The sequence below is a fragment of the Protopterus annectens genome, chromosome 2.part1, assembly GCF_019279795.1.
Source record: "Protopterus annectens isolate FY-2018-M chromosome 2.part1, PAN1.0, whole genome shotgun sequence".
Classification (NCBI taxonomy): domain Eukaryota; kingdom Metazoa; phylum Chordata; order Ceratodontiformes; family Protopteridae; genus Protopterus; species Protopterus annectens.
The window spans coordinates 1,068,532,042-1,068,543,797 of record NC_056729.1 but is presented as its reverse complement, the minus strand read 5'-3'; the positions used below and the strand labels follow the sequence as shown (position 1 = coordinate 1,068,543,797).

General features: G+C 43.4%; 1 protein-coding gene across 1 annotated transcript in view; it reads right to left on the bottom strand.

Moving 5' to 3' along the window:
- Window positions 1-576: 576 nt before the first annotated feature.
- Window positions 577-11,756, bottom strand: part of ANKRD66 (ankyrin repeat domain 66) — a 459,862-nt gene continuing 448,682 nt past the window's right edge. The window contains exon 4 of the mRNA XM_044062629.1: window positions 577-2,129. Within this exon, the coding sequence (XP_043918564.1) occupies window positions 1,892-2,129 (238 nt within the window). The 3' untranslated portion in view covers window positions 577-1,891. The remainder of the gene's footprint in view (window positions 2,130-11,756) is intronic.

The following is an 11,756-nucleotide window of genomic DNA, read 5'->3' as shown; positions in this document are numbered from 1 at the left end:
CACCCAAGGCTGAAACAGTTGCTAGCTTCCTGTGACAGCAAAGGCTGTTTGCTTAACTTTTTCTTTTTGTTGCTAGAAGAGGGACCAACCTTGGGACTGAAAGACTGTTCCATGGTCAAGCCAAAAATGGTGCCTCTTTCCCAGTAAAAGCAAGCAGCAAATGCTAGTAAAAACAAAAGTCTTTAAAAGTCACCTTTTCCAAAACTAACATGGTAAAAAGTACTTTAATACACTTTGTCATCCCCACAAAGTAAAATAAACACAACTTCTCTACTGAAAAAATAATCCTTTACAGTAACCCCTGCTTAAAAGTACAGTAGTCTCATGACTGTCCATTAAAACATAAACTCCAGCTTTAAAATAACTTTCCTGAAGAAAAAAGTATTAATAATAAACAAAAAAATAAATAATGGAATTTTTCCACTCCTCAAACAGAACTTATCTTCCTGGCAAAAGAACAGTACAAGCAAGTAAAGTTCTTTAGGGCTTGGCACCCAAATTGTCTTTTAGCAAGTTTAGCCACGAGGTGCCAGACAGTTTAGGTATGTGGCAGGTGGCAGGTGCCCTGAAGCTTTGAAATCTGGCCAAATGTTATATCATTAATGAGATCTAACCCATGGAACTTAGGCTACTGCAGAAGTAAACAATATGAAGAAATTAAAGGTGTCACAATTGGCCTACCAGTATCCTTTTGCCAGAGACTTAAACAGGCGGGGTGTAAAGGGGAAGTTGTGCCTTCAGTTTGGGAGGTGGAGTGAAACCTGAACTCAGCAGCATCATACATGCCGTAATGCATTCTAGAGCTTTACCTAGGTCCAATCTCTCCTTGTGCAGACTTCAGCATTGAAGGCTGGGTCGAGCTGAGCGATGAGGATGGCCAGCTAAGAGCATGTCTATCCTGGACCTTGGGGCAACCACTCATCCTTCATACTCCTAAACACAACCTGGGGATCATTCCAAGACTTGGCCTCAACCAGCACTTTTACTGGTGCATGTTCTTATCATCCTAAGATAGGTATGCCCATTTTCCCTGACAGGTACATCAGACATCAATGCTGTTAATCAAACTTGAGTCACCCGAGATTCATCCCTATATAAAACTGGGCTGAGTTTTTTTAGGGAAGCATTTTTTTGATCTGCTGAGATCAAGTTTTTTTTTTATATATATATATATATATATTTTTTTTTTAATTGATCATACATCAGTCTCACATAAAGAAAGTATTCTATAGTTGGAGTTGAGTCCTGAGGGTGATAATCCCAGACTTTATAATGCAATTTTTTGCACACACCCCCCCCCCCCCCACGAACTCCCATGATCATCAAATCCAATCCTTCTGACAGTTTCAGTCATTTCACCCATTCTTATGTCCATTTGAAAAGGAAAGGTGACAGCTGGGGGATAGTGTGCGTCATTCAGTGAAGGTAAGAAGCTTTTTATATACTACAGTTACTACCCTATCTCTATTGATTGGTAAGCACACACCTTACTCTTTGATACCATGAAGTTTGTTGCCACATGTCAAAAAAAAAAAAAACACTTTCAGTTTTAGTACTTGTTTCTAAATTTTAGAATGCCATCAACTATGGAAAGTATGAAGCTCTGAATATGTAAACAATCTAAAGCTTTTCTTAATAAACTACTATATACTGCTTCAGAATCATTTAACCCACTTTCACAGAACAATACTGCAGCAATACACAGCATTAAATTCTTTAAAGTAGTGTAAGGTTCACAGTTTGAAATAAAAAAGACAGGTCTTGCCTTCTATGTTGTATGTGCTCATCTATAAATTCAAAATACCTATTCTTACTAGTAAAGAAAAATAAATGTTGAATTTTACTTAACCTCAGCATCAGACTATACAGTTTACTTCACAGTTTTGGAAGATCATGGGTGAGTTATAGTTTTCTCAATAGAATAGCTTGTAATCCTGCATGCCTTTTGACCTACAGAATTAACAAAAGAATTTTGTTTAGCTGGTGGTCTCTTTACATTTTGACTTTTGCTAAGGCATTGATTTTCCTTGTACTCTTTTTGTATGTGTTCCCATTCTTCATCTGTGTCATCCAGTGAAATGCCTTTCATTGTTGTCATTAGACGGTAATCCTGGCACTCCAGCTCGGCCCTGTAACATATGGAAAATTCATTGTTAAGTATTATTTAGATAAACAGACAAGAACAAAGATTTAACTGAAAAGCCTGCAGACTCAGCTTCAAGTTACATAAACGTATATCATAGCAAGAGAACAGAACAGAGAATTCAGAACATTGTGTAATACAGTGGAAAAGCAGTACAAGCACTGAGGCACAAGGCATTGCAGAACAAAGAACCATCTTCTTTAATGGATAAACATATTATGTGTCTTCTCCTTTTTGTTTAAATATAAACACTATAACTTAATCAAACTAGCATCCTACAGACTGAGGGTATACATGTCTATAGGTATTTCCAGGTATAACATTGCAACAAACAATAGCTTGTACCTTTAATACTTCAGTTATGTAGCACGTCAATGCTGTATCTACCAGGTAATGTGTGCTAAGCATTAAAAGTTGCATGCTTTATATATATATACATATATATATATACATATATATATATATATATATATATATATATATATTTAGATATATGTGTATGCATATATGTATACTTTCAAATGTCTAATATTGTACTTCTGTATCTTTAATGTAAACAATACACAGATGTTTTATTTATATATATATATATATATATATATATATATATATATATATATATATATATATATATACAAACACACACACACACACACACACACATGCATATATAGATGGATACATACACATACACACAAACAAATAAGTCAGTTACTAAGTTACTATATTTATGCATCCCCGATCTGCTATAACCAGTTACTCCTATAGGTATTACTGTATTTCTTTACTGTAAAGCACTGTCTGGTAACAGTAACATTACATTGTTACATCTTTACTTCACAATCACTATATTTTCTACCATGATTTGTATTATGGTAGAACATTATGTTGATCCAGTGTCATTGAATTGATTGCTCCGAACCATCAATTCAATATAACTGCATATTTATGTCTAGCTGCTAACGTGTTAGAGTGTTAATGTTAAACTTTCAGTGTGTTGTTTTCACTGTACCATTTGTATAATGATTTGATTATTCTGCTTCTGTCATACGGCCCAGGTCATGGCTGAAAACAATGTCTATTGGACAAGTTCAGTTACCATTTAAACATCATAGCTTAATTACATAGAAACAATAGAACTTTGACGTTAGCAATGTTGACTTTGCAAATGCACAGAGGGTACTATGCAAGTGTGAGGAACATTCTCAGTGTGTGCAAACTTATATTTCATAAAAAAAACATCATTTTATGTGAGCAGGATACGACTCATGTAACCAACGGCTACTGCAGCAGTAAGAATGATGAACATCTCAAAGTTGCAACAGCTTAGAAAAATTGAAAACTGTACTAAATCTGAAAAAGAATTGGTGCAACAACATAGTGTAGAAAACAAATGCTACTATTATAACACCAGATAACTAAAAACAATGCAGCACCATATACAAACACTTTCCTTACATCTGTTCTGTACAACAAAAGCACTTGAAGATAACTATACTGTATAGAACTGACTAGTGCAATGCACACTGATATTTCCTTGGTGTTCAAATATGCATGTACAAATTAAACTATAGTACTGGCATATGCACATTTGGAAACTTTTAGTTATGTACTCACCATAACTTCAGATGTTTGGGATCCATCTCGCCTACATTCTGACTGATGGGTTCGGAGCCGATCCCTCGGCTCCCGACTGCACGCTTATGCCAAAGAGCGAAGTCTCTTATTGGCTGAGCTTACTATATCCCAGGATGCACCACTACCAGTCCCCCAGATCTAGTTTGTCCGCATACATGCACACATGCACGCCCTGCTTATATAACATCGTCAGATGAAACAAGATAAAACAGTAGAACTCAAAACCGTTCAATCTCTTCTGATCTCCAAGGCAGGGGAAGGAGGGTGGGTATTAGGAATGTGGCGAGATGGATCCCAAACATCTGAAGTTATGGTGAGTACATAACAAAAAGATGTTATGTGATCCTAACTCGCCTACATTCTGACTGATGGGACAGCGTCCCTAGCACCTGAATCCTGGGTGGCTCACTGGAAAACACTCCTGAGTACCGTGGAACCAAATGATGCTCGCCCTTTAGATGCCACATCCAATTTATAGTGGGAAATGAAAGTGTGCGGATTTGACCAAGTAGCAGCACAAATCTCCGATATAGCGAGCTTGGAATGAAAAGCTATAGAAGTCGCCATAGCTCTGGTAGCGTGAGCTTTGATAGATGTTGTAAGTTGCTTATTCGAAGAAGAATAAGCCTGAGTTATACAATCTCTAATCCATTTGGAGATAGTAGCTTTTGTGATGGTTTTACCCAATTTATTGTCTGAGAAGGACACAAACAACTGGTCTGACTTACGAAGTTGCTGAGTCCTGTCTAAATAGAAGCGCAATTGCCTGTGAACATCCAATTTATGGAGAGTGTATTCTGCTTCATTGGAGAATTTTGGGAAGAAAACTGGTAGCTCTAGAGATTGTTGGAGACAGAAACTAGAACAGACCTTTGGGACAAAGGATGGATTAGGCCTAAGAGATACTCTATCCTTGTGGAAAATCAAGTACGGTGGTTTAATAGACAGGGCTTGAAGCTCTGAAACTCTTCTTGCAGAAGTAATTGCAACTAAGAAGGCAGTTTTCCAAGACAGATATTTTAACTAACATGTAGCCGCCGGTTCGAAAGGGGAAGATGTTAATGCGCGAAGCACCAAATCAAGATCCCACGGAGGCGCAGGATGAAAAACTGGGGGTCTTAACAGGCCCGCACCTTTAATGAAAGTTTTTCATAGTCTGCTGCTCATCAATGGAGGATCCATGGATTCGTGGAATTTAGAGATAGCCGCTAGTTGGACTTTAATAGTAGAGACAGAAGATCCTTGATTAAACAGGGATGTTAAGAATTTCAAAACCTCTGGGATAGGAGCAGTGATAGGGTCTAAGCCCTTGAGTTGAGCCCAGATAGCAAACCTCTTCCACTTACTGAGGTACAATTTGTTAGTGGTGGGTTTGTGGGCCGAAGATAAAATGTGAACAACTTCCGGGTCTAATGTGTGACTTCTGACTAAAGTCGGAAGTGGAGGAGCCAAGCTGTCAACTTCAAAGATCGAAGGGACTGATGCTGATGTCCCGACTGATGAATTAGCAGGTCCGGAATTAGGTCTAAAGTCCACGGATCGTCCACCGCATGCTTCTTCAGGTAAGGAAACCATACCTGACGAGGCCAGTATGGGGCAATCAGTATCATTACGGACCCCAATTGAGAAGCTTTTGAATGACTTTGGAGAGAAGTGGAATCGGAGGAAAGGCATAAAGTAGCCCTGTTGGCCAAGGTTGTGCTAGGGCATCCATAGCTGGTACTCCCTGATGTGTAATCAAGGAGAAGAACCTTTTGCACTTGGTGTTTAGTGGAGTTGCAAATAGGTCGCAGCACGTCCCCATCTCCTGAAAACCTGAGCTGCTACTGTTTGGTTTAGAGACCACTCGTGAGGAGAGAGAATTGTCCTGCTCAATTTGTCTGCCAATATATTTGATTTTCCCGGAATGTGGGTCGCTACCAAGAAGCGGTTGGTAGCTACAGCCCATTCCCACACTCTCATGGCCTCTCTGCAAAGGGTAAGATCTGGTCCCTCCTTGTTTGTTCAGATACCAGACCACCGACATGTTGTCTGTGTGGATGGCGATGATGCCCTGAGGAAGAAACTTGTGTAAGGCCTGTAGGGATAGAAGTACAGCCCTCATCTCCAACACATTGATGTGGAGAAGAGCTTCGTCTGGAAGCCAGGAGCCCTGAACTAGCCTGCCCAGACAATGCCCCCCCCACCCTATCTGGGAGGCATCTGTCGTCAGGGTAACCACCGGAGAGGGAATAACAAAGGGGCTTCCTTGATTCAGATTGGATGTCTGAAGCCACCAGCGAAGGTCCCGTTTGCATGTTTCCGTAATCATGATGTGATGATTGAGGGGAAGATCCTGAAAGGACCATTGAGTTGACAATAGCCACTGAAGAATCCTCATGTGCAATCTTGCCAGAGGAACTAAAAGAACCGTGGCAGACATTGAGCCTAAAACTTGTAGAACCATCCTGGCTGGGGCTTTGGATCTCGAGATCAGAGCTTGAACTTGGCCCTGTAAAGTTTGGATCCTTTCGGCAGGAAGAAAGACATGCATCAACTTTGAGTCTATCTCTGCTCCTATGAACCTTATGCGTTGAGAGGGCAGCAAGACAGACTTTGACCAACTGAATGTAATCCCCAGGGTAGCACCCAGGGAGATGGTGGCTTTGAGGTTGTCCATTAGTAGATGCCTGGTGGTGGCAGTCAGGAGCCAGTCGTCCAGATAGGGAAACACTTGGAATCCAAGACTTCTCAGGTGAGCCGTCACTACTGCCAAACACTTGGTGAACACCCTGGGGGCTGTGGTGAGACCAAAGGGCAGAGCACAAAATTGGTAATGACTGACTCCCAGGCTGAAGCGCAGATACCTCCTGGACGCCTGATGTATCGGTATGTGATAATAGGCGTCCTTGAGGTCTATGGAGCACATCCAAACATCCTTCTCCAACAATGGGAGAATGGATTATGCGTGACCATTCGAATTTGGATTTCGTGACGGATTGGTTCAGTCTGCTGAGATCAATATTGGTCTCAGGTCCCCTGTCTTTTGGCACTAAAAGAACCTGGAGTAATTTCCTGATCCGATCTGGTCTGTGGGGACCGGTTGGATGACTCCTTTTCTAGCAGCTTTAAAGCTTCTGCGGCTGCCATTTCCCTTTGACTGGGTGGTGGGTCCGTGATTTTTGGACGGTGGGGTGAGTATGTGAATGGGATGGTGTAACCTCCGGCAATGATCCGAAGCACCCATCTGTCCTGGTGATTGACTCCCAGGCTTTTAGGTGCTTGGCAAAGCGACACCCGACTGGCTCGAGCAGCACAGGCGGGCAATCCCTCATGATGTGTGGGAGGCTGAAGAGCCACGAAAGGACTCGCGGTCTCCAGAATTGCGGGGCCCTCTGCCGCCTCTGGGACGGCGTCTCCCAGAAAAATTTCCCGTCCTCTGCCTCTGGAAGGGAATCTTCCTGCTGTTGGGGAAAAACTTGCGAGATTTGGAACCACATCTTCCCCTCCTTTAGCCTTGGGGTAAGGCCGAAGGGAGTGGAATAACGGCACCTCTGGCAGATAAAGTTTTCCCTCTTGCTCACAGCGGGTAAGGGTGTCTTTAACCTTCGGTCCAAACAAAGAGGACCCATCAAAGGGAGCATCGGCGAAGGAAGACTTGAAGGCCTCCATGAACTGACACAAAGCGGAGCCAGGCTTGTCTCCGTGAGCCACGCCTGTGCCTGCCGCTCTACCGCCCCTTCGGGCGCATAGGAAATGAGCCTGATGGACGAGTTAGAAATTGGCGTAAGGATAGCCAGCTGAGAGCTAACCGACTGGGCTAGCTGCTCAGGTAGGTTACCCGAGAGGGAATCTGACAACTCCTTGACCAGATCCCTCTGAAGCCTGGTAAAATGTGCCAAATAATTCAGAGACCTTAAAGTAAAGGCCGCTGAAGTCAGGGTGCGCTTCCCGTACCTGTCCATGCTCCTAGACTCCTTATTAGGAGGATGGACGGACGTTGAAGCCTCTGCCACATCCTGTTGTGTAGCAGATGCCACCACCATGGCATCTACAGCCACGCCTTTAGTGAGGAACTCCTTCTCGGGGGGAGCAGACAAAAATTTATTTGGACGAGAAGGGACTGGTTCCACGGTATCTGGATGTTCCCATGCCCTCAGACAAACTAAATCCAGAAGCTCGTCGAAGGGCGGAGACACCCAGGAGGCGGAGGGCTGAGCCCCAAAGGCCTTGAGGAGCACTGACTCATCAGCAGAGGGGGGTTTGGATATCCAGCCACCTCGTTGTTTGAGGATCTCTAAGATGTCTGCAAATGAGACATCATCCGAGGATGACTTCGGGGACCCCTCTGCATCATCAAGATCAGTGTCCGATGTAATAGACTCGGGGGAGTCCACGTGCTTCCTCTTGCACGATCTCTTCCTTGGGGGTTCCTCCGAAGACAACTCCGAAGAACCCTCAGGAGGAGGGGAACCCCCAATGGGGGTAACCTCAGGCCCAGGGGCTCTGCTGACTACGGACAGGGGAACTGCCAAAGACCCAGTCTCCACGCCCAGGGAAGGTGCCGGTAAAGCGGAGAGATGGCGAAGAAGACTTGGCCAAGGCACTCCTCATGGCTCTGGCCGGACCCCAGAATCCTGGGAGTGTCGGTCCCCGGAGCCATGATAGCCGACGGAAGTCCCGCAGCGAAGCACCGAGGGAGGCTCGGAACCAGCATAGGTCCCGAAACATCACCCCGGGTCCAGCCGAAGAAGTCCGTGTACCAAACTCGGACCCGAAGGCCGGGTTGGAGTAAGGGTCGGAGCCGACCTAAGATCTCCATCGGCTCCAACAGCACCTGCTCCGGCGGAGGAAGCAGTCGGAGGAGGAATGGCAATGGGGTGGGCCAGGGCTATCGGCTCGAAGCCAACTGGGTGGAACCGAAACAAATTTTTGGAAGACTGGGGACTGGAACAGTCTTTGGAGCACCCTGTCTATATCAGAATCTGACATCCTCGAAGACCGAGAGGAAACTGAGCGGGTTCGAGACGGCCTCTCCAACGGCCCCAAAGGACTAGGGGACCGGCTCCAAGGTGACTCGATGACTATCGGCGCCGAAGGAATACACACTAGATTCCATCGGTGCCGAGGTGGACTTGCGCCGAGGAGGAAGTGTCTGGCGGGCGACCCTTGTCGGCTCGAGACCAGTGGAGCCGGCGAAGGTGACCCGCCTCGATGCCCCAGCCATCGGCTCCGAAGCCAGAGGAGTCGAGACTGGTGGCATCGAGGCAGACCGTTCCGTCCTCGGCTCCGAAGACCTTGGAGCCGAAGGAGAGGCCTGCCTATGTCTTTTGGCGGTCGGGTCCGGCGGACTGGTCGGAACCGGCGCCCTTTCTTTAGCCGGAGAAGGAGAGGATGCCAAGGCTTCTTCAAAGAGGGTTTTATTAACCCCTTAAGAATCAATTTATTTTTCCTCTCCTGGAGGACCCTTGAGGAAAAAGCGTGACACGCTGCATGACTCCTGTAAGTGTTTAGCACCCAAACAATACACACAGAGCGAGTGATCGTCTGTGATGGACATTTTGAAATTGCATTTGGTGCATTTTTTAAAGCCCGAAGGCCTAGGATTTTGTGACATTATGGCAAAAAATCAGTAACTTGACAGAAAAAAATCACCAACTTTCTGTTAACTGACAGTACCTACTACAGTTATCGCTTAGGTAACAAAATACTAAGGGTACTTCTAAACCCTATAAGTTTTAGGCAGGTTGAAAGACCAGGAAGGCCCTAGATGAAAGTGACCTAACCAAACTCAACCCAATCACACAACAAAGTTCTTGATAAACTCCAAACACACACAAATAGAGAAGAATAGCCGTGAAAACAGCTTTTTATGACTAGAACAAGAAATTCCTGACAGAAAAAAGTTAGTAAAATTACTACTTAGCTCAGCCAGCTCGAGACCACGTCTTCGCAGATTAGCGGCAAACGAGATCTGGGGGACTGGTAGTGGTGCATCCTGGGATATAGTAAGCTCAGCCAATAAGAGACTTCGCTCTTTGGCATAAGCGTGCCGAGTCAGAGCCGAGGGATCGGCTCCGAACCCATCAGTCAGAATGTAGGCGAGATAGGATCACATAACATCTGTAGTTTAAAGTCTGTATAGTGTTTAAATACCTATTCATTTTCTTGGAACTACTTATTTATGTATTTGACATTTGTAAACCAGGTTAACCAGGTTGGTCCAACTGAGCCAAGGGCCCATTTTCAGTAAAGACCTGAGGAGAAAAGTTCCAAACAATATATAGACATGCAAAAGACATTCAGTAACAATAACTGTCAAAAGTACAATCACTTATATCTTTGTTATATTCTGTTATGTTATGCATTTATTTTTCTTTGATATATTTTACTGCACTCCATGCTTATAAACTACATTTGCCTGTGATTTTACAAAGTGCAATTGCCTAAATGTCCTGTATTATGAAAATGTTCTGTGGACCAGTTCACGTACCCTGTTAACAAAAATGTATGAATGACTGAATGGATTAAAAAAATAAATAAAAGTAAAAATAAACAGTATCAGTGACTCAACAGTTAGTGCATTTACTTTTGATGCCAGACGATCAGAAGACTCTGGGTTCTATTCCTTCACCGATTTATTTGATTAATGAAACACAGCATAAACTGGGGAGTGGGGTAGGGTGGGGGGGTGCTAAATTCCTAAGTGTGCCATCATTCAGATGAGACATCAAACCAATGCTCAGCTGCCTGAGTTGGTGGTAGATCAGGTAGATGTAAAATATCCCACAGCACTTACAGAAAAGAGTAAGTGAACTTCTCCAGCATCCCGGCCAAATTGCCTCTAATCAGTATGAATACCATCTTGGCCACCACTGAAAAGAGGCTGCTGATCTAATGAGACTAACCTGGTTAACAAAGCACACATAAATAAATGAAATTAGAACTGCTAAGTTTGTTTCTTTTTGTTAATCACAGTATTTGTTTTAAATGAAATACCATATATTTCAGTTAAAGCTTGCATTAACTGAAATCTGGCAGTTTACTTCTGAGGATAAAGGCTATGAGCTACTAAAAAGCTTCACCTAGTAATCATGTTTTTGAGTCTCTGACAGTCTCCATTTGTGTACGCTTTTCTGAAAAAATCAGTTAGACAGTTTTTCCAGTTCTTCTATGAAAGGAGGCATTTGTGCTTAAAACATAAAAACATAAAACTAGGACAAATGTTTACTTATGAAGTATAAATGACATGCACATAATGTACAGAAAACTGCATATTCAAAGACAGATCTTCAGGACTACAGTTAAACAAACAAACAATATCCACTTCAACAGTTCTCCATGACTGTTTGAATAGTAGTGTCTCTACTGAAAGGAAAAAAAAAGAAAAAAGAAACAAAACACTTAATAAACATATTTGGACTGTGCAGTGGTGCAACGATTTGCATTGTCACCTCACAGCAAGAGATTCTCTGGTTCATTTCTCAGCTGGCGTGTCTTCTGTGGATTCTGCATGCCCTCCCTGTGTTTCTGTGGGCTTCCTTTGGGTGCTCCGGTTTCCTCCCACATTCCAAAGACATGCATCTGGAGTGTTTCTCCCCGGGCCTCCGCTGAAAACTGTCTCCGTTCCAAGCCAGACTTTCATAGTAAATAAATGTTAAACAAATAAAAAAAAAATTGCAAAACATGGTATGCTTCTGTCATCTCTGTTGTCTCAAAGGGTAAAGACCTGACTGTACCTCGCCAAACTCATTCAGTTAGAGGATCCAGCCATGGAAAATTTCAGTTAATAGCTACTTGCTTCATCCCCCCCAAAGGGATGGAGTAGGCAATGCCTTAACACATTAGTACCATCTCTCCAAGGCTCAGAAGTAAGCTTCAGATGCACGGCATCTCAGGACAGAAAGCCCAGCAAAGAAGCCTTGCAAGATGGACCTTCCCAGTCAACAAATAAAATTAAATAAAACAGATTTTGTTAAACTGTACCTGTCACACT